General features: G+C 47.6%; 1 protein-coding gene and 2 non-coding genes across 3 annotated transcripts; 1 reads left to right on the forward strand and 2 right to left on the reverse strand.

The window, feature by feature from the left end:
• Nucleotides 1-3,800: 3,800 nt before the first annotated feature.
• Nucleotides 3,801-3,872, reverse strand: TRNAD-GUC. Its single transcript has one exon. It is a non-coding gene; the product is annotated as a tRNA-Asp (tRNA).
• A 15,926-nt stretch (nt 3,873-19,798) lies between these two features.
• Nucleotides 19,799-22,813, forward strand: LOC123449661 (serine/threonine protein phosphatase 2A 57 kDa regulatory subunit B' kappa isoform). Its single transcript, XM_045126954.1, has 3 exons — nt 19,799-20,066; nt 20,307-21,557; nt 22,158-22,813. The coding sequence occupies exons 2-3, from the start codon at nt 20,388-20,390 to the stop codon at nt 22,488-22,490; spliced, it is 1,503 nt and encodes a 500-aa protein (XP_044982889.1). The 5' UTR covers nt 19,799-20,066; nt 20,307-20,387; the 3' UTR covers nt 22,491-22,813.
• A 266-nt stretch (nt 22,814-23,079) lies between these two features.
• Nucleotides 23,080-23,152, reverse strand: TRNAE-CUC. Its single transcript has one exon. It is a non-coding gene; the product is annotated as a tRNA-Glu (tRNA).
• Between the last annotated feature and the right edge of the window lie 470 nt (nt 23,153-23,622).

The raw sequence follows: 23,622 nt of genomic DNA on the forward strand, positions 1-23,622 counted from the left end.
TTTTCTAGATCAAAAGAAGACCAACGAGAATCAGAAGAAGGTTGGAGGCCTAACGAGGGGCCCACAAGCTAACATGGCGCGACCTGGGAGGGTTGATAGCTTGTGCCTCCCTCGTGGCCCTCTCGACTCTGTTCATTGGCTTATAAATTCTAATCTACCGTAAAACACCATAGGGAATCCCGAAACACTTTTTACGCCATCGCAAGTTTCTGTTTCGACGGAAGGCCATCTGGAGCTCTGTTCCGGTACCCTGCCACAGGGGGGTCGATCACGAAGGGTCTCTTCATCAACCTTGCTACCCTCACGATAATGTGTGAGTCATTCACCACATACCTACGGGTCCATAATTAGTACCTAGATGGCAATCTCTCTCTTTGATCTTCAATACAATGATCATCGCATCTTCACTTTCATCCATATGATGTAATTCCTTTTGTGTGATGTGTTTGTTGGGATCCAATGAATTGTGGGTTTATGTTTAGATTATTCATGATAAATATTTGAGTCACCTCTGAATACTTATATGATTCTTATGTGCATGATTATGATAGCTTTGTAATTCTCTCCAATCTATTGAAATTGTTTAGTCAACTAGATCGATATTTATTCGGTGAGAGAGGTGTGTTGTGGTAGGTTCAACTCGGCGATTTTTTATATCCCAGTGACAGAAGGGGACAAGATGCGCCTTTGTATTGCTGCTACTAAGGATACAACGATGGGGTTTATTGATATTGCTTCAGTTTACTTTGTCTACATCATGTCATTTTTCTCTATGCATTACTCTGTTTTACTTAATACTCTAGATGCATGCTAGATAGCGGTCGATGAGTGGAGTAATAGTAATTGATGCAGGCAGGAGTCGGTCTATTTGTTTATGGACTTGATGCCTATATAGACATGATCATTGCTTATCGCATAACTATCAGCTTTTCTATCAATTGCCCAACAATAATTTGTGTACCCGCCGTATGCTATTTTTCCATGAGAGATGCCATTAGGGAAAGCTATGGCCCCCGGGTCTATTCACAACATATTGATAAAACATTCATTACCTTGCTGTCATTTACTTTTTTTTATTTTATCTTGCTATCTACAATTATCTACACACCTCACTTTCTTGAAAATAACAAGACAAGAGGATTGACAACCCTCTTGCCCGCGTTGGGTGCAAGTTGTTTGTTCTTTCAACCACTCAAGATGGATGTGGTTGATATTCCTATTGGTTTGATAAACCTTGGTTTCATAAATAAAGTAAGTACTTACCCACTTTGTGCTGCGATAATCCGTTCCTTTTTACAAAAAACCCAACGCAGTTCACGAGCATCAGCCTTCCAGAGGTAGGGATGGTAGATCCGTCCAAGAGGCGCTGCACAAGCTTGGGGTCGATGTAGCACGCGTCGGGGGCGTCAGATCGACGACGACATCTGTCACGGTCGCGATCGTCCCACCGATCACCTCTGTCGTCGCGTCGACCACCGCGTGAGTCGCAGCGATCCTTTCCATCTCGGTGCTCTGGAGCGCATGATCTGCTTTGGAAGAAGTGATCCCTCCAAGAGGAGGGGCGATCACCACGGTCGCGGCGGCCACGGTCACGATCGTCTTCGTGCCCTACTCCGTCTTGGTCATCATCACAGCGTTGCACAACCACCTCTGACCCGTCCCGCAACCTGGACTCACCATCGATGACCCCCAGGGGGATAGGGAACGGGTGCGAGGAGTGAGGACGCTGAGGGACGTTGTCGTTGATATCGGGCATGAAATCCTCCACCAGGTCGAGGTGCACCAAGACTCGACGCTTGAGCCCGCGCCTGCCAACAGCGGTGCTTGGACCATTGATGTAGCCCGCCGGCTGGCCTCCCGTGGTCATCAGTCTCAGAACCTTGGGGATGGTAGAAGGGTTGGCAGACCACGCCCAAAGGTTGAGGGAGGAGGAATCTTCTTTTTGCACGGTGGCGACGTCGAAGTAGTGCACAAATGTGTCACGGTCGAGCACCTGCGTCGCCACCTCGTTGCACGAGGCGTTGAGCGACAGATTTTCAATGCAGAGATGGACGTGGTAGTATACCTCTACCAGATCGGTGTTGGCCTCCGACCTCCACTTAGCGACGTGGATGTCCATCTCACCGTGGCTGAACCGATCGCGCGAAGCGGTGACGATGTTACAGTGATGCGGGTGCGTGAAGAGGACGAAGAAGTCCTCCGGATAGTGTGACACAACCTTGATGTACTTGCGGTCGATGACGAATTTGCTCACGATGGCGTTCCTGATGTCAGTGGCGTTGGTGCACGGACGATTCCCTCTAATCCAAAGTAGCGCACCAAAGTTTGCGAGGGAGGTAGCTTTGTCCGACATTGCTCGCGTGGAGGTGATGACGACGTGGGCCTCCTCCGGGTGCAACGAAGGGTCTCTCACACGCGTCATGCCCGACGGCACCGACACTTGAGGCAACAAGGCTGCGGTTTGTGGCGGTCTTGAGGGGGCGATTAGCACAACGGGCACTAGAAATGAACTTCTTGATGCCGGAGATTAGGAGGTGGGAGACGTGGTGTAGTAGCAGCCGCGGTGACCGCACCGTTTGAACACACGACACTTGAACAGATTCTGGCAGGCGGCTTTGCAGTGACCAACGTCGAGGCATCAATGACAGGTGCGAAAGCGATGTTGGACGAAGGATCTGCTGGAGGGGGGATAAGAGGCAGAGCCTCTCCTTCGTCTTGAATGATGGTAGCCAGGGAGAGCTCGCCACTAGTATGGATCCTTAACAATCTGCCAGCTATCCTCAGAGGTCGCGTCAGGGGAGACAGTCGGCTCGGGGCTCGAGCAAAGCGACGTCCGCGACTCGCACCAACGGGACTTGAAGGCGCCTGAAGAGACCGTATTGAGGCAGGGCCGGTGAGCGCCTTGAATAGGAGGGGGAGTTGAATCTAACACCTCCGTCTTGAAGGCAAAGCTGACCGAGCGCTGTCGCAGCACGCACACATCCACCTTAGTGGCCTCCAGCTAGGAACCAACGATGACGGAGGAGCCTGAATACACCGGTAGGCACGTCGGCGAATCCAGATCTGGAGCAGGCGCGATCAGATGCGACGGGGGGGGGGGGAGGCGTGACCGCGTCCCAGCAGGGGATGGTCTAGTGAAAACTCAGTGGGTGGGGTGAGGACAACGGGGTGCCCCACTGGCGGCAGATCAGCGATAGGGCAGCAACGACGACGGTGACGGGGGTGGCTGCAGGCACGAGGGTGGCGCGTCGCAGGAGCGTGGTCGTGGGGCGTGTCATTATTGTTTTGAATGACACCCCTTGATCATGATCACTATTCTCCTTTGGTGTAGGAACAACCTATAATTCGCAGACTACTGCTTTTCCTTTAACGTGGTCAAGCTGTTCAGTCTCCCCAATTTCAACAATTTCACAAGAAAAGTTGGATCAAGTGGCGAACAAACACATGATACAATTAGATTCTAGTTTAAGTAGGAACCGGGTCACATGTGAGTGTGCAAAGGTTTTGCATTACCATGATATATTGAAGCATTGGGACATGGATTCGTTTGCAGCAAGAAATCACAAATTATCTAGTTACAGCAAGTGCACCTAAGCTAATGATGGGCGGCATTTTTTTAGGGTTCGATCAATGGCATTTTATAACCAAATAACATGAAGCTTTATATTTAGGCAGGGAACATGTTGATGCATGAAATTAATAGCGCGAAGGGGTTGCATTTCAATGACTTATTGACGGACTGCAACAGGTTTGGCAAGGAGAGATGAAAATTGCTGTAAAGTAGAAGAAAAAAAGTAGAACGCCGTTGCCGGGGATCGAACCCGGGTCACCCGCGTGACAGGCGGGAATACTTACCACTATACTACAACGACTTCGGTGCTGTTTTGATTAGCAAACCTTTATGATTGTGAAGTATTCAAAGTTCAGCACACTTCAATTGGCTAGTACGAGACACGTACCAGTTTTTGGGCAAGGTATATGTTCTTGCGGGCAGTGGAAATGTCTACCACATGAATATACGATGTATCTAGCCCTAGAACTTTTGCTTGTTGACATAGGAATCACTGGTTCTAGTTCATCGTAAATCGCCACAATAGTTATACTTGTACTCCCCCGTTCCCATATGACCATATTAGAGTAGGAGTACTTATTTAGTTCTATATTTCTCTCGAAGGATCCTTGGCCCATCTTTATTACACTGATGAAGAGAGAGTACAAAGTAACAACTAGGCGATCTAGCTCCGTTAGAGTCAGGGCATTACAAAAACTCTGAAGAAACAGAGTCGGGACATCTCATTTTGCATAGGGATAGTTTGCTTGCGAATAGCTTGTAGTTGCAGCAGCTCTCAAATACCGTAGTTTTGCACATTTCACGGGACCGAGTCTCCTCTCATTTTATTCCGATGGGATCCTGACAGAAACCTCACTGAGTAAATCTTCTCAACTTCAGAATATAGATTTGTCATGCATTCTTCGCTGTGATGTTCGCGTCATGTTTCCATCCATTATACAAAATGTTGAGGGACTTACCCTGCGCTCATCTTATGGAGAGTTTTTTCCCCAGTTTTACAGCTTCTTGTGACAAAACAACATCGACATATTCAAGTTTTTTTTTTCGAAATGGAGGTGTTGCCCCGGCCTCTGCATCGAGTGATGCATACAGCCATTTTATTAAGAACGAAATAGTCTGAAAAAAATACAAATGAGTCCGAGCATTCAAAGAAGAAGAAAATAAAAGTTACACGGCGATCAGACCGCCCAACAACCAACTATAACCCTCTAATAAACTGGACTAAGGTCCAATCCTATTAGCATGCCGCCATCCATATGTTGGATAACGTAGCATAAATTCAAAAAAATTCCTACGCATGTTCAGATCTTCCTATGGAGAGACCAGCAACGAGAGAGGGGTAAGAGCATCTTCGTACCTTTGAAGATCGCTAAGCGGAAGCGTTGCTAGAACGCGGTTGATGGAGTCGTACTCGCAGCGATTCCGATCTAGTGCCGAACAACGACACCTCCGCGTTCAACACACGTGCAGCCCGGTGACGTCTCCCGCACCTTGATCCAGCAAGGAGGAGGGAGAGGTTGGGGAAGAAGTCCAGCAACACGACGACGTGATGTCGGTGGAGAGACGAGGTCTCCCGGCAGGGCTTCGCCAAGCGCCAGCAGAGAGGAGGAGGAAGAAGTGCAGGGCTGCGCCGAGGGAGAGGGAAAACCGTGTCCTCCAAAGGCCAAAAGTGCCCACTATATATAGGGGAAGGGGAGAGGGGGTGCCACCCCTAGGGTTCCCACCCTAGGGGGTGCGGCAGCCCTCCCAGATGGGTGGTGCGGCGACCAGATGGGGAGGAGGGGGTGGCGCACCCACTGGTGGTCCTTAGGCCCACCTGGCCTAGGGTTTGCCCCCCTTTTTTTCTTTTCCCTGCGCCATGGGCTGAGTGGGGAGGCGCACCAGCCCACCTAGGGGCTGGTTCCCACCCCCACTTGGCCCACCTTACCACCCGGGGTCGCAGCCCCCCTTCGGTGGTTCCGGTGGTCCCGGTACGTTACCGGTGATGTCCGAAACACTTCCGGTGTCCGAAACCATCCGTCCTATATATCAATCTTTACCTCCGGACCATTCCGGAGCTCCTCGTGACGTCCGGGATCTCATCCGGGACTCCGAACAACTTTTGGTAACCTCGTATAACAATTCCCTATAACCCTAGCGTCATTGAACCTTAAGTGTGTAGACCCTACGGGTTCGGGAGACACGCAGACATGACCGAGACACCTCTCTGGCCAATAACCGTCAGCGGGGTCTGGATACCCATGGTGACTCCCACTAGCTCCACGATGATCTCATCGGATGAACCACGATGTCAAGGATTCAATCAATCCCGTATACGATTCCCTTTGTCTGTCGGTATAGAACTTGCCCGAGATTCGATCGTCGGTATACCTATACCTTGTTCAATCTCGTTACCGGTAAGTCTCTTTACTCGTTCCGTAGCACGTCATCGTGTGACTAACTCCTTAATCACATTGAGCTCATGATGATGTTCTATCGAGTGGGCCTAGAGATACCTCTCCGTTACACGGAGTGACAAATCCCGATCTCGATTCGTGCCAACCCAACAGACACTTTCGGAGGTACCCGTAGTGCACCTTTATAGTCACCCAGTTACGTTGTGACGTTTGATACACCCAAAGCACTCCTACGGTATCCGGGAGTTGCACAATCTCACGGTCGAAGGAAAAGATACTTGACATTAGAAAAGCATTAGCATACGAACAATATGATCTAGTGCTAGGCTTAGGATTGGGTCTTGTCCATCACATCATTCTCCCAATGATGTGATCCCGTTATCAACGACATCTAATGTCCATGATCAGGAAACCATGATCATCTATTGACTAACGAGCTAGCCAACTAGAGGCTTGCTAGGGACACATTGTGATCTATTCATTCACACATGTATTACTGTTTCCTGTTAATACAATTATAGCATGAAAGATAGACGATTATCATGAACAAGAAAATATGATAATAACCATTTTATTATTGCCTCTAGGGCATATTTCCAACAGTCTCCCACTTGCACTAGAGTCAATAATCTAGTTACATTGTGATGTATCGAACACCCATAGCATCATGGTGTTGATCATGTTTTGCTCGTGGAAGAGGTTTAGTCAACGGGTCTGCAATATTCAGATCCGTGTGTACTTTACAAATATCTATCACTCCACTCTGGACATGGTCCTGGATGGAGTTGTAGCGGCGCTTGATGTGCTTCGTCTTCCGGTGAAACCTGGGCTCCTTGGCTATGGCAATGGCTCCAGTGTTATCACAGAAGAGTGTCATAGGACCCGACGCGCTTGGAACCACTCCAAGGTCGGTGATGAGGTCCTTCATCCAAATTCCTTCATGAGCCGCTTCTGAAGCAGCTATGTACTCCGCTTCACATGTAGATGCTGCCACGACTTCTTGCTTGCTGCTGCACCAGCTCACTGCCCCACCATTCAACACATATATGTATCCGGTTTGTGACTTAGAGTCATCCGGATCTGTGTCGAAGCTAGCGTCGACGTAACCCTTTACGACGAGCTCTTCGTCACCTCCATAAACGAGAAACATTTCCTTAGTCCTTTTCAGGTACTTAAGGATATTCTTGACCGCTGTCCAGTGTTCCGCACCGGGATTACTTTGGTACCTCCCTACCAAGCTTATGGCAAGGTTTATATCAGGTCTGGTACACAGCATGGCATACATTAGAGAGCCCACGGCTGAAGCGTAGGGGACAGAACTCATCTTCTCTCTATCTGCTGCCGTGGTCGGTAACTGAGTCTTACTCAATCTCATACCTTGCAAAACTGGCAAAAACCCTTTCTTTGAGTTTTCCATATTGAACTTCTTCAATATCTTGTCAAGGTATGTACTTTGCGAAAGACCTATGAGGCGTCTCGATCTATCTCTATAGATCTTGATGCCCAATATGTATGCAGCTTATCCAAGGTCCTTCATTGAAAAACTCTTGTTCAAATAGGCCTTTATGCTCTCCAACATCTCTATATTATTCCCCATCAATAATATGTCATCCACATACAGTATGAGGAAAGCTACAGAGCTCCCACTCACTTTCTTGTATAAACAGGCTTCTCCGTAAACCTGTATGAAACCAAACGCTTTAATCACCTCATTAAAGCGAATGTTCCAACTCCGAGATGCTTGCACCAGCCCATAGATGGAGCGCTGGAGCTTGCACACTTTGTTAGCACCCTTAGGGTCGACAAAACCTTCTGGTTGCATCATATACAACTCTTCCTTAAGGTTCTCGTTAAGGAACGCTGTTTTGACGTCCATTTGCCAAATTTCATAATCATAAAAGGCGGCAATTGCTAACATGATTCAGACTGATTTCAGCTTCGCTACGGCAGAGAAAGTCTCTTCGTAGTCAACTCCTTGAATTTGTCGAAAACCCTTTGCGACAAGTCGAGCTTTGTAAACGGTTACATTACCGTTTGCATCAGTCTTCTTCTTGAAGATCCATTTATTTTCTATGGCTCGCCGGTCATCGGGCAAGTCCACCAAAGTCCATACTTTGTTCTCATACATGGATCCTATCTCGGATTTCATGGCCTCAAGCCATTTGTTGGAATCCGGGCCCGCCATCACTTCTTCATAGTTCGAAGGTTCACCGTTGTCTAACAACATGATTTCCATCACAGGGTTGCCATACCACTCTGGTGCGGAGCGTACCCTTGTGGACCTTCGCGGTTCAGTAGTAACTTGATCCGAAGCTTCATGATCATCATCATTAACTTCCTCTTCAGTCGGTGTAGGCGCCACAGGAACAACTTCCCGCGCTGCGCTACTTTCCTGTTCGAGAGGGGGTGTAATTACCTCATCAAGGTCTACCTTCCTCCCACTTACTTCTTTCGAGAAAAACTCTTTCTCTAGAAAGGATCCGTTCTTGGCAACAAAGGTTTTACCTTCGGATCTAAGATAGAAGGTATACCCAATAGTTTCCTTAGGGTATCCTATGAATACACATTTCTCCGCTTTGGGTTTGAGCTTTTCTGGTTGAAGTTTCTTCACATAAGCATCGCAGCCCCAAACTTTAAGAAACGACAACTTAGGTTTCTTGCCAAACCATAGTTCATACGGTGTCGTCTCAACGGATTTAGACGGTGCCCTATTTAAAGTGAATGCTGCAGTTTCTAATGCGTATCCCCAAAATGATAGCGGTAAGTCGGTGAGAGACATCATAGATCGTACCATATCTAATAAAGTGCGATTACGACGTTCAGACACTCCGTTGCGCTGCAGTGTGCCAGGCGGCATCAGTTGTGAAACGATTCCACACTTCCTTAGGTGTGTGCCAAACTCGTGACTCAAATATTCTCCTCCACGATCAGATCGTAGACATTTAATTTTTCTGTCACGTTGATTCTCAACCTCACTCTGAAATTCATTGAACTTTTCAGACGTCTCAGATTTGTGCTTCATCAAGTAGATATACCCATACCTACTCAAATCATCGGTGAGAGTGAGAACATAACGATAACCACCGCGAGCTTCGACGTTCATTGGACCACACACATCAGTATGTATTATTTCCAATAAGTCGGTTGCTCTCTCCATTATTCCTGAGAATGGAGTCTTAGTCATCTTGCCCATGAGGCACGGTTCGCATGTGTCAAATGATTCAAAGTCAAGAGACTCTAATAGTCCATCAGTATGGAGCTTCTTCATGCGCTTAACGCCGATATGACCAAGGCGGCAGTGCCACAAGTATGTGGGACTATCATTATCAACTTTGCATCTTTTGGTACTCACACTATGAATATGTGTAACATCACGATCGAGATTCATCAAGAATAAACCATTCACCAGCGGAGCATGACCATAAAACATATCACTCATATAAATAGAACAACCATTATTCTCTGACTTAAATGAGTAGCCGTCTCGCATTGAGCAAGACCCTGATACAATGTTCATGCTTAAAGCTGGTACTAAATAACAATTATTAAGGTTTAAAACTAATCTCGACGGTAGATGTAGAGGTAGCGTGCCGACGGCGATCACATCGACCTTTGAACCATTCCCGACGCGCATTGTCACCTCGTCCTTGGCCAGTCTCCGCTTATTCCGCAGTTCCTGCTTTGAGTTGCAAATGTGAGCAACAGCACCGGTATCAAATACCCAGGAGCTACTACGAGCGCTGGTAAGGTACACATCAATAACATGTATATCAAATATACCTTTAACGTTGCCGGCCTTCTTGTCCGCTAAGTATTTGGGGCAGTTCCGCTTCCAGTGACCCTTTCCCTTGCAATAGAAGCACTCAGTCTCAGGCTTGGGTCCATTCTTTTTCTTCTTCCCGTGCCTTTCTTGAAACTAGTGGTCTTGTTGACCATCAACACTTGATGCTCCTTCTTGATTTCTACTTCTGCAGACTTGAGCATCGAGTACAACTCGAGAATGGTTTTCTCCATCCCTTGCATGTTGTAGTTAAGCACAAAGCCTTTGTAGCTTGGTGGGAGAGACTGGAGGATTCTGTCAATGATAGCATCATCCGGAAGTTCGACTCCAAGTGAAGTCAGACGACCGTGTAACCCAGACATTTTGAGTATGTGCTCACTGACAGAACTGTTCTCCTCCATCTTACAGCTGAAGAACTTGTCGGAGACTTCATATCTCTCGACGCGGGCATGAGCTTGAAAAACTAGCTTCAGCTCTTGGAACATCTCATATGCCCCGTGTTGCTCAAAACGTCTTTGGAGCCCCGTTTCTAAACTGTATAACATGCCACACCTGACCAGAGAGTAGTCATCACTCCGCGCTTGCCAGACGTTTAGAATGTCCTGGGCTGCTGTGGGAGCGGGAGGGTCACCTAGTGGCGCATTAAGGACATAAGCCTTTTTACTTGCTTCAAGGATGAGCTTCAGGTTGCGAACCCAGTCCGCATAGTTGCTACCATCATCTTTCAGCTTGTTTTCTCTAGGAATGCGTTGAAGTTGAGGTTGACGTTGGACATCTACAATATTTGTAAAGACAACTTTTAGACTAAGTTCATGACAATTAAGTTCATTTAATCAAATTAAGTATGAACTCCCACTTAAATCGACATCCCTCTAGTCATCTAAGTGATACATGATCCATGTTGACTAACCCGTGTCCGATCATCACGTGAGACGGACTAGTCACCATGGTGAGCAACTTCATGCTGATCGTATTCAACCATACGACTCATGTTCGACCTTTCGGTCTCTTGTATTCGAGGTCATGTCTGTACATGCTAAGCTCGTCGAGTCAACCTAGGTGTTTCGCGTGTTTAAATCTGGCTTACACCCGTTGTATGCGAACGTTAGAATCTATCACACCCGATCATCACGTGGTGCTTCGAGACAACGAACCTTCGCAACAGTGCACACTTAGGGGAATACGTTCTCGAAATTTTAAGAGGGATCATCTTATTACGCTACCGGCGTTTTAAGCAATAATATGTAAAACATGATAAACATCACAATGCAATCATATAGTGACATGATATGGCCATTATCATCTTTGCTCTTTCGATCTCCATCTTCAGGTATCGCATGATCATCATCGTCACCGGCGTGACACCATGATCTCCATCATCATGATCTCCATCATCGTGTCTCCGTGAAGTCGTCACGCCAACTACTACTATCACTACTACTATGGCTAACCGTTAGCAATGAAGTAAAATAGTAAGCACATGGCGTTGCATCTCATACAATAAATTAAGACAACTCCTATGGCTCCTGCCGGTTGTCATACTCATCGGCATGCAAGTCGTGAAACCTATTACAATAACATGATCATCTCATACATCATACATGCAACATCACAACTTTGGCCATATCACATCACATGTCAAACCCTGCAAAAACAAGTCAGACGTCCTCTAATTGTTGTTGCAAGTTTTACGTGGCTGATTTGGGTTTCTAGCAAGAACGCCTTCTTACCTACGTGACAGCCACAACGATGATATGCCAAAGCTATTTACCCTTCATAAGGACCCTTTTCATCAAATCCAATCCGACTAGAGTGGGAGAGACAGACACCCGCTAGCCACCTTTATGCACGATCTGCATGTCTGTCGGTGGAACCAGTCTCACGTAAGCGTACGTGTAAGGTCGGTCCGGGCCGCTTCATCCCACAATACCGTTGGAAAAGAATAAGACTAGTAACGGCAAGCAAATTGGCAAACCATCGCCCACAACTTTTGTGTTCTACTCGTGCATAGAATCTACGCATAGAAAACCTGGCTCGGATGCCACTGTTGGGTAACGTAGCATAAATTCAAAAACTTTCCTACGCATGTTCAGATCTTCCTATGGAGAGACCAGCAACGAGAGAGGGGTAAGAGCATCTTTGTACCTTTGAAGATCGCTAAGCGGAAGCGTTGCTAGAACGCGGTTGATGGAGTCGTACTCGCAGCGATTCCGATCTAGTGCCGAACAACGGCACCTCCGCGTTCAACACACGTGCAGCCCGGTGACGTCTCCCGCACCTTGATCCAGCAAGGAGGAGGGAGAGGTTGGGGAAGAAGTCCAGCAACACGACGGCGTGGTGTCGGTGGAGAGACGAGGTCTCCCGGCAGGGCTTCGCCAAGCGCCAGCAGAGAGGAGGAGGAAGAAGTGCAGGGCTGCGCCGAGGGAGAGGGAAAACCGTGTCCTCCAAAGGCCAAAAGTGCCCACTATATATAGGGGAAGGGGAGAGGGGGTGCCACCCCTAGGGTTCCCACCCTAGGGGGTGCGGCAGCCCTCCCAGATGGGTGGTGCGGCGGCCAGATGGGGAGGAGGGGGTGGCGCACCCACTGGTGGGCCTTAGGCCCACCTGGCCTAGGGTTTGCCCCCTTTTTTTCTTTCCCCTGCACCATGGGCTGAGTGGGGAGGCGCACCAGCCCACCTAGGGGCTGGTTCCCACCCCCACTTGGCCCACCTTACCACCCGGGGTCGCAGCCCCCCTTCGGTGGTCCCCCGGGACCACCTCCGGTGGTCCCGGTGGTCCCGGTACGTTACCGGTGATGCCCGAAACACTTCCGGTGTCCGAAACCATCCGTCCTATATATCAATCTTTACCTCCGGACCATTCCGGAGCTCCTCGTGACGTCCGGGATCTCATCCGGGACTCCGAACAACTTTCGGTAACCTCGTATAACAATTCCCTATAACCCTAGCGTCATCGAACCTTAAGTGTGTAGACCCTACGGGTTCGGGAGACACGCAGACATGACCGAGACACCTCTCTGGCCAATAACCGTCAGCGGGGTCTGGATACCCATGGTGGCTCCCACTAGATACATGATGATCTCATCGGATGAACCACGATGTCAAGGATTCAATCAATCCCGTATACGATTCTCTTTGTCTGTCGGTATAGAACTTGCCCGAGATTCGATCGTCGGTATACCTATACCTTGTTCAATCTCGTTACCGGTAAGTCTCTTTACTCGTTCCGTAGCACGTCATCGTGTGACTAACTCCTTAATCACATTGAGCTCATGATGATGTTCTACCGAGTGGACCCAGAGATACCTCTCCGTTACACGGAGTGACAAATCCCGATCTCGATTCGTGCCAACCCAACAGACACTTTCGGAGGTACCCGTAGTGCACCTTTATAGTCACCCAGTTACGTTGTGACGTTTGATACACCCAAAGCACTCCTACGGTATCCGGGAGTTGCACAATCTCACGGTCGAAGGAAAAGATACTTGACATTAGAAAATCATTAGCATACGAACAATACGATCTAGTGCTAGGCTTAGGATTGGGTCTTGTCCATCACATCATTCTCCCAATGATGTGATCCCGTTATCAACGACATCTAATGCCCATGATCAGGAAACCATGATCATCTATTGACTAACGAGCTAGCCAACTAGAGGCTTGCTAGGGACACATTGTGATCTATTCATTCACACATGTATTACTGTTTCCTGTTAATACAATTATAGCATGAAAGATAGACGATTATCATGAACAAGGAAATATGATAATAACCATTTTATTATTGCCTCTAGGGAATATTTCCAACACCATATCGGTTGAAGATATCCTGAGCTACCATCTCCCATCGGACACACCCAATAACCAAAGGCTCCCTGGTTTCCACAGGAGTGAGTAAGGACCACGTGCGGATCAAGGCGGTAGCCATGAAGATGACCTGCAAAAAGTTAATGTAATGCAAACTGTTAAAAACTAAATCATTTCTGCAGTTCCATATCGCCCACAACATGGCACAAGTTCCAACCCGAATTAGTTTGGCGTAAAGTACATTAACCCCATTTAGTCACGTCCCAAATAACATGTGAATGCTAGTAGGCGGTTTAATGTTGAAAGAAATTTGTAATGAGCGCCATAATAATTTAGCCATAGGGCATTCCAGAAAGAGGTGTTTAATCGTCTCATGCGTTTGACAGAAGCTACATCTTTTATTTCCTTTCCATTGTCTTTTAGCCAATTTATCCTTACTTAAAACAACTCCCTTGTGAACAAACCGCATGAAGACTTTTATCTTAAGGGGAACCTTGACCTTCCAAATATGCATGGACTTTGGCATAGGCGACGTATCAATAATATGGTCGTACATCGATTTCACTGAGAAAGTACCATTCGTGGTCAACCTCCAATGAATACTATCTAGAAAATCAGACAGGGAAATATCCATCAGTCTTCTGACTAGATGTAACCAACTAACCCATCTATTTCCGAACAATGCTCTGCGAAATTGAATGTTAAGAGGAGTCTGCCGTAACACTGTCGCAACTGAAGTCTGTTTTCGTTGTGCAATGTTATAGAGTTACGGATACTGTAGAGCCAAAGGTTGCGCTCCTAACCAAGTATCCTCCCAAAATCTAGTAGTTTCACCATTTCCAATGACGAATCTAGTTCTGTTAAAGAAAGCGGCCTTTGTCCTCATTAGACCCTTCCAAAAAGGGGAATCACCCGGTCGCGCAGTGACCTGGGCTAAGGTTTTGTGCTGTAGATACTTGTTCTTTAGAATTTGTACCCACATCCCTTGCGATTCGACAGACAATCTGAATAGCCACTTGCTAAGCAGACACCTATTCTTAACCTCTAGATTTTCAATTCCCAAACCTCCCTGATCCTTGGGTCTACAAATAATGTCCCATCTAGCAAGTCTATATTTAGTCTTGACATCATCGCTCTGCCAGAAAAATCGAGATCGATAGAAATCCAACCTTTTCCGCACCCCAACAGACACTTGGAAAAAGGATAGGAGGAACATTGGCATACTTGTCAACACTGAGTTGACAAGAACTAATCGTCCTCCGTAGGATAACAGCTTGCCCTTCCAGCAGCTTAGTTTTTTCTCAAAACGATCCTCGATACATCTCCACTCCTTGATGGTCAATTTTCGGTAATGAATGGGGATGCCTAAATATGAGAACGGTAATGTACCACCCTGACAGCCGAAAAGTTGGTAATACGTGAGCTGTTCAGCTTGTGCATCCCCAAAGTAGAAAAGCTCACTTTTGTGAAAATTAATCTTCAACCCAGATAGCCGTTCAAACAAGCATAATATGAGTTTCAAGTTTCTGGCCTTTTAGAGATCATGTTCCATGAAAAGGATCGTGTCGTCCGCATATTGTAGGATCGAGACACCCTCATCAACTAGATGTGGTACTAGTCCCCCTACTAAGTCTTTGTCATTAGCCCTCCTGATCATTAGCGTCAACATATCCGCAACAATGTTAAATAAAATAGGTGACATAGGGTCTCCTTGCCTAAGTCCCTTAAGCGTCTGAAAGAAATGACCGACGTCATCATTTACTTTAACACCGACACTTCCTTTTTTTATAAAACAATCCACATGTTTTCGCCAAATGTCACCAAACCCTTTCATACGTAGAGTTTGTTGCAGGAAAGACCATTTAACTTTGTCGTATGCATTTTCGAAATCAACTTTAAATAAAACTCCATTGAGTTTCTTGGAGTGTAGTTCATAAAGAATCTCATGCAGAACGACAACCCCTTCAAGAATATTCCTACCAGACATAAAAGCTGTCTGCGAAGATTGCACGACCGAATGTGCCATCTTAGTTAGCCTATCCGTTCCCATCTTTGTGAAAATTTTGAAGCTGACATTGAGCAGACATATAGGACGAAATTGTTCAATTCTGGAGGCCCCCTCTTTCTTCGGTAATAGCGTAATCGTACCGAAATTAAGATGAAAGAGTTCAAGTATTTAAATGTACGTATACAACACGTTTTGATTAATCTTGGGGTTCTTCCTTATCCAGAATGTCAATAATCCAATTCCAATGTGGTCGTCCAAGTTCCCCCACCTCAGGAACCTGGAAATCGGACTCCGGCAAGCAGCAATGCCCTTCCCTCCAAGTTCCGACATCTTTTCTTTGGTTTCTTTTCTTGATGTTTGTGCTCTCCTAGATTCTTTCATCCCGCGGGTAAGTCACTATCCGGAACACATCAAGCTAATAGAATCATGTACTTCCACCGTCCAAAATTTTTGTCTTAGATTTGTGTATATATGAATATATCTAGTCACATTTTAGTATTTAGATACATTCATTTCTATACAAACTTAAGACAAAATTTTTGGGACGGAGGGAGTACTTTTTTTATTAGAACCATGACACTAACATATATATGCAGATAGGGCAATGTGCCAGCAGGCCCGATCGCATTGTTGGAGACGAAATTGAGTATTCTAGCCGAAAGCTAGAGCGTTGGCATGACTGTCGCAAGCACGTGTTGATCATGTGATTCTATCCATCAAGAACCTGGTTGAGCTCACCATCCACATCCTCGAGAGTGTGGCTTCCCTCGAACGTCCTACGTTGGACACGACCTCTGGTTACGAGGAGGTTTGGTATCATTGGTAGATGTCGCACCTCAACAAAGAAAGATCGATGCGAGATGATGAGCAAGACAGATCTCACGAGAGCTCGAGGAGGCCTGGAGGTTGCAGGTCGGTACACCGCTGGAAGAGTTCTAGTGTATGTTCAGTTCAAGGTTCTAGAGCCATGTACTCACTGCCATGCCGTCAATCGGTAAATATTGATTACTAATGCAGTTTGTTTCATATGTGAGAGAACATCATATGTATCCACATGTTTTTTTTTTCTCCAAGCAACCGGCAGAAGCCCTACCTTTAAAAAAGAAAAAAGAGAAGTTATTACAAATATTTAGATGATGCCTTTTTTGTTGATGTAAAGACGAGAGAACCTCAACAAACAACATGTGAATTACTTGTGAGATACTCCCTCCGTCCCTAAATTCTTGTTTTAGTTTTGTTTAGAAATGGATGTATCTAAATACTAAATCATGACTAGATGCATTCATATCTAGACAGACAAATCTAAGACAAGAATTTTGGGACGGAGGGAGTATAAAACAACTATTTTTGTGCATGCCAAAATCCAAGGTGAGACACTTCACGGTAAGTCGGTTATTTTGCCAGTGAAGACTCGTTGATTTTGCTGCCTCCAAATGTTCCAAAGTGAGCATATCAAATTGCCGCTAGGAACATTTGGAGGCAAGGTCCGTTTGATGTTTGATGTCCGTCTGGAGTAGATCTCATGTTTGTTTTCATCTGATTTTTGGTTCGGTGTTTGATTAGTAGAGTAGCTCAACATTGTACGTGTAGTATGAATATAGGGTGTCTGATATGAGATATACGGATGGAGAGTACCAAATATAAGGCGTGTCCGGTTAATACCCGTCGACGCAATCGAGCACGTCCGCGAACGTTTGAAGGACCATATTTATAAAGTTCGATTATAGATGCTCTTACCTTTTAAGTATAAGTATCAGACATTTAGAGATTTCAATAAAGACTACAGACATATGTGTAATACGTATTTTAAAATGCCGATTCACTTAGTTTGCTTACGTACTTTCTCCATTCCAAATAAAAAGTCTTTTTCAGAGATTTTATGGTAGACCACATATAAAACAAAAATAAACGAATCTATACTTTAAAGTATATACATCTATATGTATAATTATTATTTTTAAACCACTTATATGTAAAAACGAAGGGAATGGTCTCTTCGTTAAAATTTTGTAAAATGCTTCATATTTAGAAATGAAGGGAGTACAAGAAAAAGAACGTACTACGCACTAGTGTGTACGTACCCGCAAAAAAGGGTGCGTACGTGCGCGTTTTTGCAGCGGCGACGTCACGGCGCAGCAAAAAGAGCCGCCCACGCAGTACGCTCGACGAACAAACGTCCTGCTACTACTGCATGCGCAAATGGCCGCATGCCGTCGGCGCAACGCCCGTTGGCCTCGCCGGACCAGGGACAGGGCCGTAGCCGTAGCACACAACACCAGTAAAAAACCTCTACTCCACTACGTCCCCATCCTCCTTCCTCTTCACCCAGACCCAGGGAAGGGAAGGGAAGCTTGCAGGAGGCAACAGGAGTAGTAGTACGTGGTGCGTGACTTCACTCGACCCCTTGCGCGCGGTCCCCCGCGGCGAGACAGCGACGCGGCGGGCGGTGGTCCGGCCTGCTCCTCCGGCCGCCCGCCCGTGCGCGTCACCCTCACGCACGGCCCTGCCTCACCGGAGGACATGCACATGCACATGTACACTACACACACGGGGCCGGCCGTACCCATCCGACGGCCCGGGCCGGGCCGGGGCCGGCCCGCCCGTGACCGCGCGCCGTTCGAATTAAAGCCGTCGCCGGCCGTGCACGCGGACAGCTTCGATCAGAGGCATAGGCATGGGCGGGCTCTGATTCAAAGGACCCACACGCACATGCGCCCCTACTACTTCTACTTACTCACATTATTATTCCCTACTCTACCAAGGGTACTACTCTTTCCTAGACAGATTTTGTCCAACTGCTTTTCCACACAATTTATTTCGGCCGGTTTTGTTAAGGTTATTAAAGCTGGGGTAATTAGATTATCACCCGGCGACCAAATCTGCTCGTAGGGCCGCCCGGGGATCCCGGCTTTGCAGAAAGGCCACAGATTTGATTTGAGATTTGTAGTTTCCTATCTCATAGGGTCTGTTTGGTACTACTCCGCTCCTTAAAGTTCACGTACCCTCTAAAAATGCAAGACAAACGGGTAACTCGACGATAATGCCGCTCCGTAAAAAAAATTACAATTTGAAATATACCTTCATGTTTTTTGTGAAGCTCTTTAGGATGTGCTTTAAAAAAATATAGAAGCTGGAGTTGGAAAAGAATTACCTACCATCGTCATCAGTTACAAGATACCCCGTTCGTTTCTTTCCACTCTGTACCCTTTTTTGCTATCAAATTTCTCGTTCTTGAACCTGGAGCTAGATAAAAGCCAAATACTCTCTTAAAAGAGTTACAACTTCTGTATGAAATTGCTTTAAACTGAATTTGATGGAGCGGAGCTAAATTTTATGAAGTACAACAGTCCCAAATAGGCCTTTAGGCGAGTACGGACTCCGCTCCGCCTTATCCATGTTGAACCCTGGAGCCAACTCCTCTTCCTCCATCGGAACCGGATGGTCCTGCTCCTCCTCCTGCATTGATGGGTCCGGAGACATGCCGACAACGATGCGGGTGCCCCGCCTCACGTGGATCCGCTCCTCGATTGGGAAGCGACGCTCTGGCATGAGCATGTCGTAGGTAGTCTTCTTTCATTAGGCCATGGCGAAGCCAGTCGGAGTGGGGCAAACAACTGAGCGGACGAGAGGAGGTGGATGGGCTCAGGCTGGTGGTGCGGTGAGGGAGAAGGTGTATTTGGCTAGGGTTGAGTGACATTGATATGCTTCAATAAACGAATTTGGCCTCGGGTGGCGAGCTGGAGAGGCGCCACGCGACGTTCGCATCCCAACCAGAGGAGACTTACATCTGACCATTGGGTTTCCAGACGATTTCGCGTGGGACCCAATGGTTAGTACGATGGGGCGGGACGTGCCCGGACGCTCCTATATTCGCTCTAGATTTGAACTGAGTATGAGATGTGCCGGTGAGACCAAACGTTTAATGTCCGTTTGAGGAGCCCGCTTGAGTCGCATTTTCGTGTCCAAATTGTTTGCTTTGAAACGAGTTTAAATTTGGTGATTCAAAAGGACTTAAATTTTAAGATTTAAAATTGGTGATTCCATTTTTTAATTTGTTTTAACATTACATTCACTGGAAGCAGCCGATCTACACCTTTTGAAAAATAATGACGAGGACTGACTCGTGGCGGTACAAAAAAATGCTTCTTTTTGCCCTTTTGAAAAATAATGACGAGGACGTCCGTACGCTTTCCCGTATTAACAAAACAGTCCGCGCAGGAAGCGAACAAGCGACGCCTTCCCTTCCTGTCTGCTCCCCCCCACCTCACTCCCTCTCCTCTCCTCTTCCCGAGAAGAAGCAGCGGACCACGCGCAGGCTCACAGATTTCGATCCGCTTCCCCAAGCATCGCCCCCTCACGAGCTCCCGGCCGAGCTCGCCGCCGCGTCTCGGCGCACGGATCCGGAGACCCCCGGCCGCGGAGGCCCCAGATCCGGTGCCGTTCTGTTCTGGTGGGGGGTGGAGCGGCCATCTGCTTTTGCTGCCGCCTGCTGCGCGCTTGTGAGGTAGGTGGCTGGTGGGTGGCCGCCGCCATTGCACCGTCCCTTTCCTGGCCGAGGTTTCCGAGCTCCGGTTTGGTTATCTTCGTGTGTGGTCTGAGCGCGCTGGGTCCAGATTCAGCTGCATTGGCCTCGATTTGGAAGATCTTTCCTGCAAAGTTCACTGTTTGCTGCATCTAGAGCTCCCCAGATCTTTCTTCTTGCTCCGGCTCCTGCTAATCCCTCCCCTGCTCTGCTCCTCTGAAGGCTCTGCTCCGCTCTCCTGCGGCCGTACCATGCCGGCGCCGGCGTGAGGGGCTCCTGGGCGGACGGGCGGGCGCAACCAAGATGTGGAAGCAGTTCCTCAGCAAGCTGCCGCGGACCAAGTCCTCGGGCGGCGGCGGCGGCGGCGACTCGGGCCAGTGCAGCGGCGGGAATGGCAACCCGATACAGCGCACCAGCAGCGTGCCGGCGGGCGGGGGCGGCCGCTCCGCCTCCACCATCAAGCGCATGTCCTCCGCCGTCTTCCCCTCCAGCGTCGTGGCCGGGATCGAGCCGCTCGTCTCCTTCAAGGACGTGCCCAGCTCCGAGCGCCACAACCTCTTCGTCAGCAAGCTCGGCCTCTGCTGCGCCGTCTTCGACTTCTCCGACCCGGCCAAGAGCTCCGCCGAGAAGGACATCAAGCGGCAGACGCTGCTGGATCTCATCGACTTCGTCGACTCCAGCAGCGGCCGCTACCCGGAGGCCGTCATTGCCGCCTGCTCTAGGATGCTCGCCGTCAACCTGTTCCGGGTGTTCCCTCCGAGCTACAGGTCTGGTGGTGGCTCGTCCGGTGGTGGAGGCGGCGGCGAGGGCGACGAGGACGAGCCCATGTTCGACCCTGCCTGGTGCCACCTGCAGCTTGTGTATGAGCTGCTGCTCAAGTTCATCGGATCCAACTCCCTGGATGCCAAGATAGGGAAGAAGTACTTCGACCACTCCTTCATTGTCAGGCTGCTCAACCTCCTCGACTCAGAGGACCCCAGAGAGCGAGACTCTCTGAAAACCATCCTCCACAGGATCTATGGCAAATTCATGGTTCACCGGCCGTTCATCCGCAAGGCGGTGAGCAACATATTCTACCACTTTGTGTTTGAAACTCAGCGGCACAACGGAATCGCGGAGCTACTCGAGGTGTTTGGCAGTGTCATTAGTGGCTTTGCATTGCCTCTCAAGGAAGAACACAAGATCTTTCTCTGGAGAGTATTGATTCCTCTGCACAAGCCTAAGTCAGTTGGGGTGTATCTCCAGCAGTTGACATACTGTGTGACACAGTTTCTAGAAAAGGACCCCAAGCTTGCCGGATCGATAATCATCGGTTTGCTGAGATATTGGCCTGTAACAAATAGTCAGAAGGAAGTGATGTTCCTGAGTGAGATCGAGGAGATCCTGGAGGCTACCAGCATGGTGGAGTTCCAGAAATGTATGGTTCCGTTGTTTCGACGGATAGCTCATTGCATCAACAGTTCCCACTTCCAGGTAACTAGCTTTGCCCCAACTAACATAACGCGGTAATTCTGAATTCTTGAAATGTTCCTTTTTGAGTTTGCACGTACTTCCACCATCAAAGGAAAAAGAAAACTCATATAGTTGTATTCTTAGATGCACTATACTTGTTTCTGCCATTTAAACTAGACGCTTTCATATGAAATTTATTTAGGTGCTTATGTGGTGAAGTCTGAAGAAGTTAGCATCACTCAATCAGAATGGGTCATGATAAAAAAATAACATTCTTGATCAAGCTGTCCTAAATGGCCCCAATAGCTAGCTTAGTGCCTCATATTGGTGATTAGAGTGTGTGTGTGGACATGGCAAATGAGCAATAGCTGTCTCAAGCCCTGAAAGTTAGTGTTGACAAATGGACAACTTCTCTGAAGTAGGCAGTCATATTATCACCTACTCATTCTATATCTATTTTTAATACTATGAATATCATACACTTGGGCCGGCATTAAGCACTGAAGTGAGTTCACGCATCTAGTGCGTTATGGTCTGTTAGTCACTTATTTGTTGGCTCACATGTGCTCTAATTTCTTTATTACAAATGGTTGTTGGCTTGATAAGATACTCTTTCTTCAGGTTGCTGAAAGAGCACTCTTCATGTGGAACAATGATCACATCATCAGCCTGGTGGCACAAAACCGACAAGTGATCATGCCCATCATCGTTCCAGCGCTAGAACAGAACGGGCAGAACCACTGGAACCACGCGGTCCTGAACCTGACCGCCAACGTGATGAAGATGTTCTCCGAGATGGACGAGGAACTATTCTCGGTGTGCCTAACAAAGTGCAAGGAGGACGAAGAAAACCAGGTGTCGATGGAGGAGAAGCGGAGGCTGAAGTGGGCGAAACTAGAGTCCGCTGCAGCCCTCCAGCCAGTGACCGGCCACACAGCCGTCCTGGTAGGGTAGGTCAGCCAGTCGTCGGCGACGATAGTTTGATCGCCGCCACCCTCGTTTAGCGTATGTTCGTTCGGTGGAGGCTCGTGCAAATGGTGCTCTTCCCCTGTTCGGTGAAGCGCGCCTGGCTGATGATCAGATCAACTCCAGGGCTCGTCGTTTTGTTTTCCTTTTGTACGTTGTAACTATTCCCACTATGTCTATGTTGTAGAGGCAAATGTACCTGTGAGCGAGCGCCTTGTGCTGAGACTCCTACCTGTAACTTTGCCTGCTTATTTTATGAACATTGTCCTAGAGCTTAATTCAAGTGTCTAGAGCTATTTCTCTCGAGCAAATATGGGTCGCGGCTGTGATTCCAGTGTTTTGAATTTGATTGCCATGTGGGTACCTATTTCTCTGTATTATCCTGACATCCTATATGTGAGGGCATTGTAATTGAAGTGTACAACAGACATTAGCTTTGGAGGCAGGAAAGTTAGCATTTTAAGCATTCCGTATTTGAAATGAAAAGAGTAAGTAGATGGCCTTGTTTATTATACTACTAGTAAAAGTTCAAAAGAGTGCTTGCAAAGAAAAATATTGCAAGGTGGTGGCAAAAAAATTCCGTCGCCGGGACTTGAACCCGGGTCTCTCGGGTGAGAGCCGAGTATCCTAACCACCTAGACTACGACGGATTCTGAAAACATTCTTCATGGCAAAGTATTCATTCAGTTAGGCATCCATGGGCAAAAAACACAAGACCATGTAGAATGAAAAGCGTTAACGGTTCAACATAAGTTATAATTTTCCAGTTATTCCCAGAAAGAAAATCAGGAAATGGATTTAGACATACAAAATTCCGTGTGTTTTGGACAGAACGAATTAACTTATCAAATAAAACTACTCCTCATCGGAGGTGTAGAACACATTTGCGTCGGCACTACCGAACGAACCTGGCTCCTCGTCGTTGGCCACCTCCGGCAGCTTCGCCTCTTCGTCCGACTCCATGTTCGCGAATGCCTCCGCCCGTGCCTTGCGTTGATAGCGGCAGTTGGCATCCACCTCTGCCTCAAACTGGATGCAGTCGAGGATGCCATGTTGCTCTGTCAGCTCTTTCGTTTGGAAGACCACACACTCCGCTTGCGCGTCGATCAAAGACGCCGGA

The sequence above is a fragment of the Hordeum vulgare genome, chromosome 1H (genome assembly GCF_904849725.1).
Source record: "Hordeum vulgare subsp. vulgare chromosome 1H, MorexV3_pseudomolecules_assembly, whole genome shotgun sequence".
Taxonomy (NCBI): Eukaryota; Viridiplantae; Streptophyta; class Magnoliopsida; order Poales; family Poaceae; genus Hordeum; species Hordeum vulgare.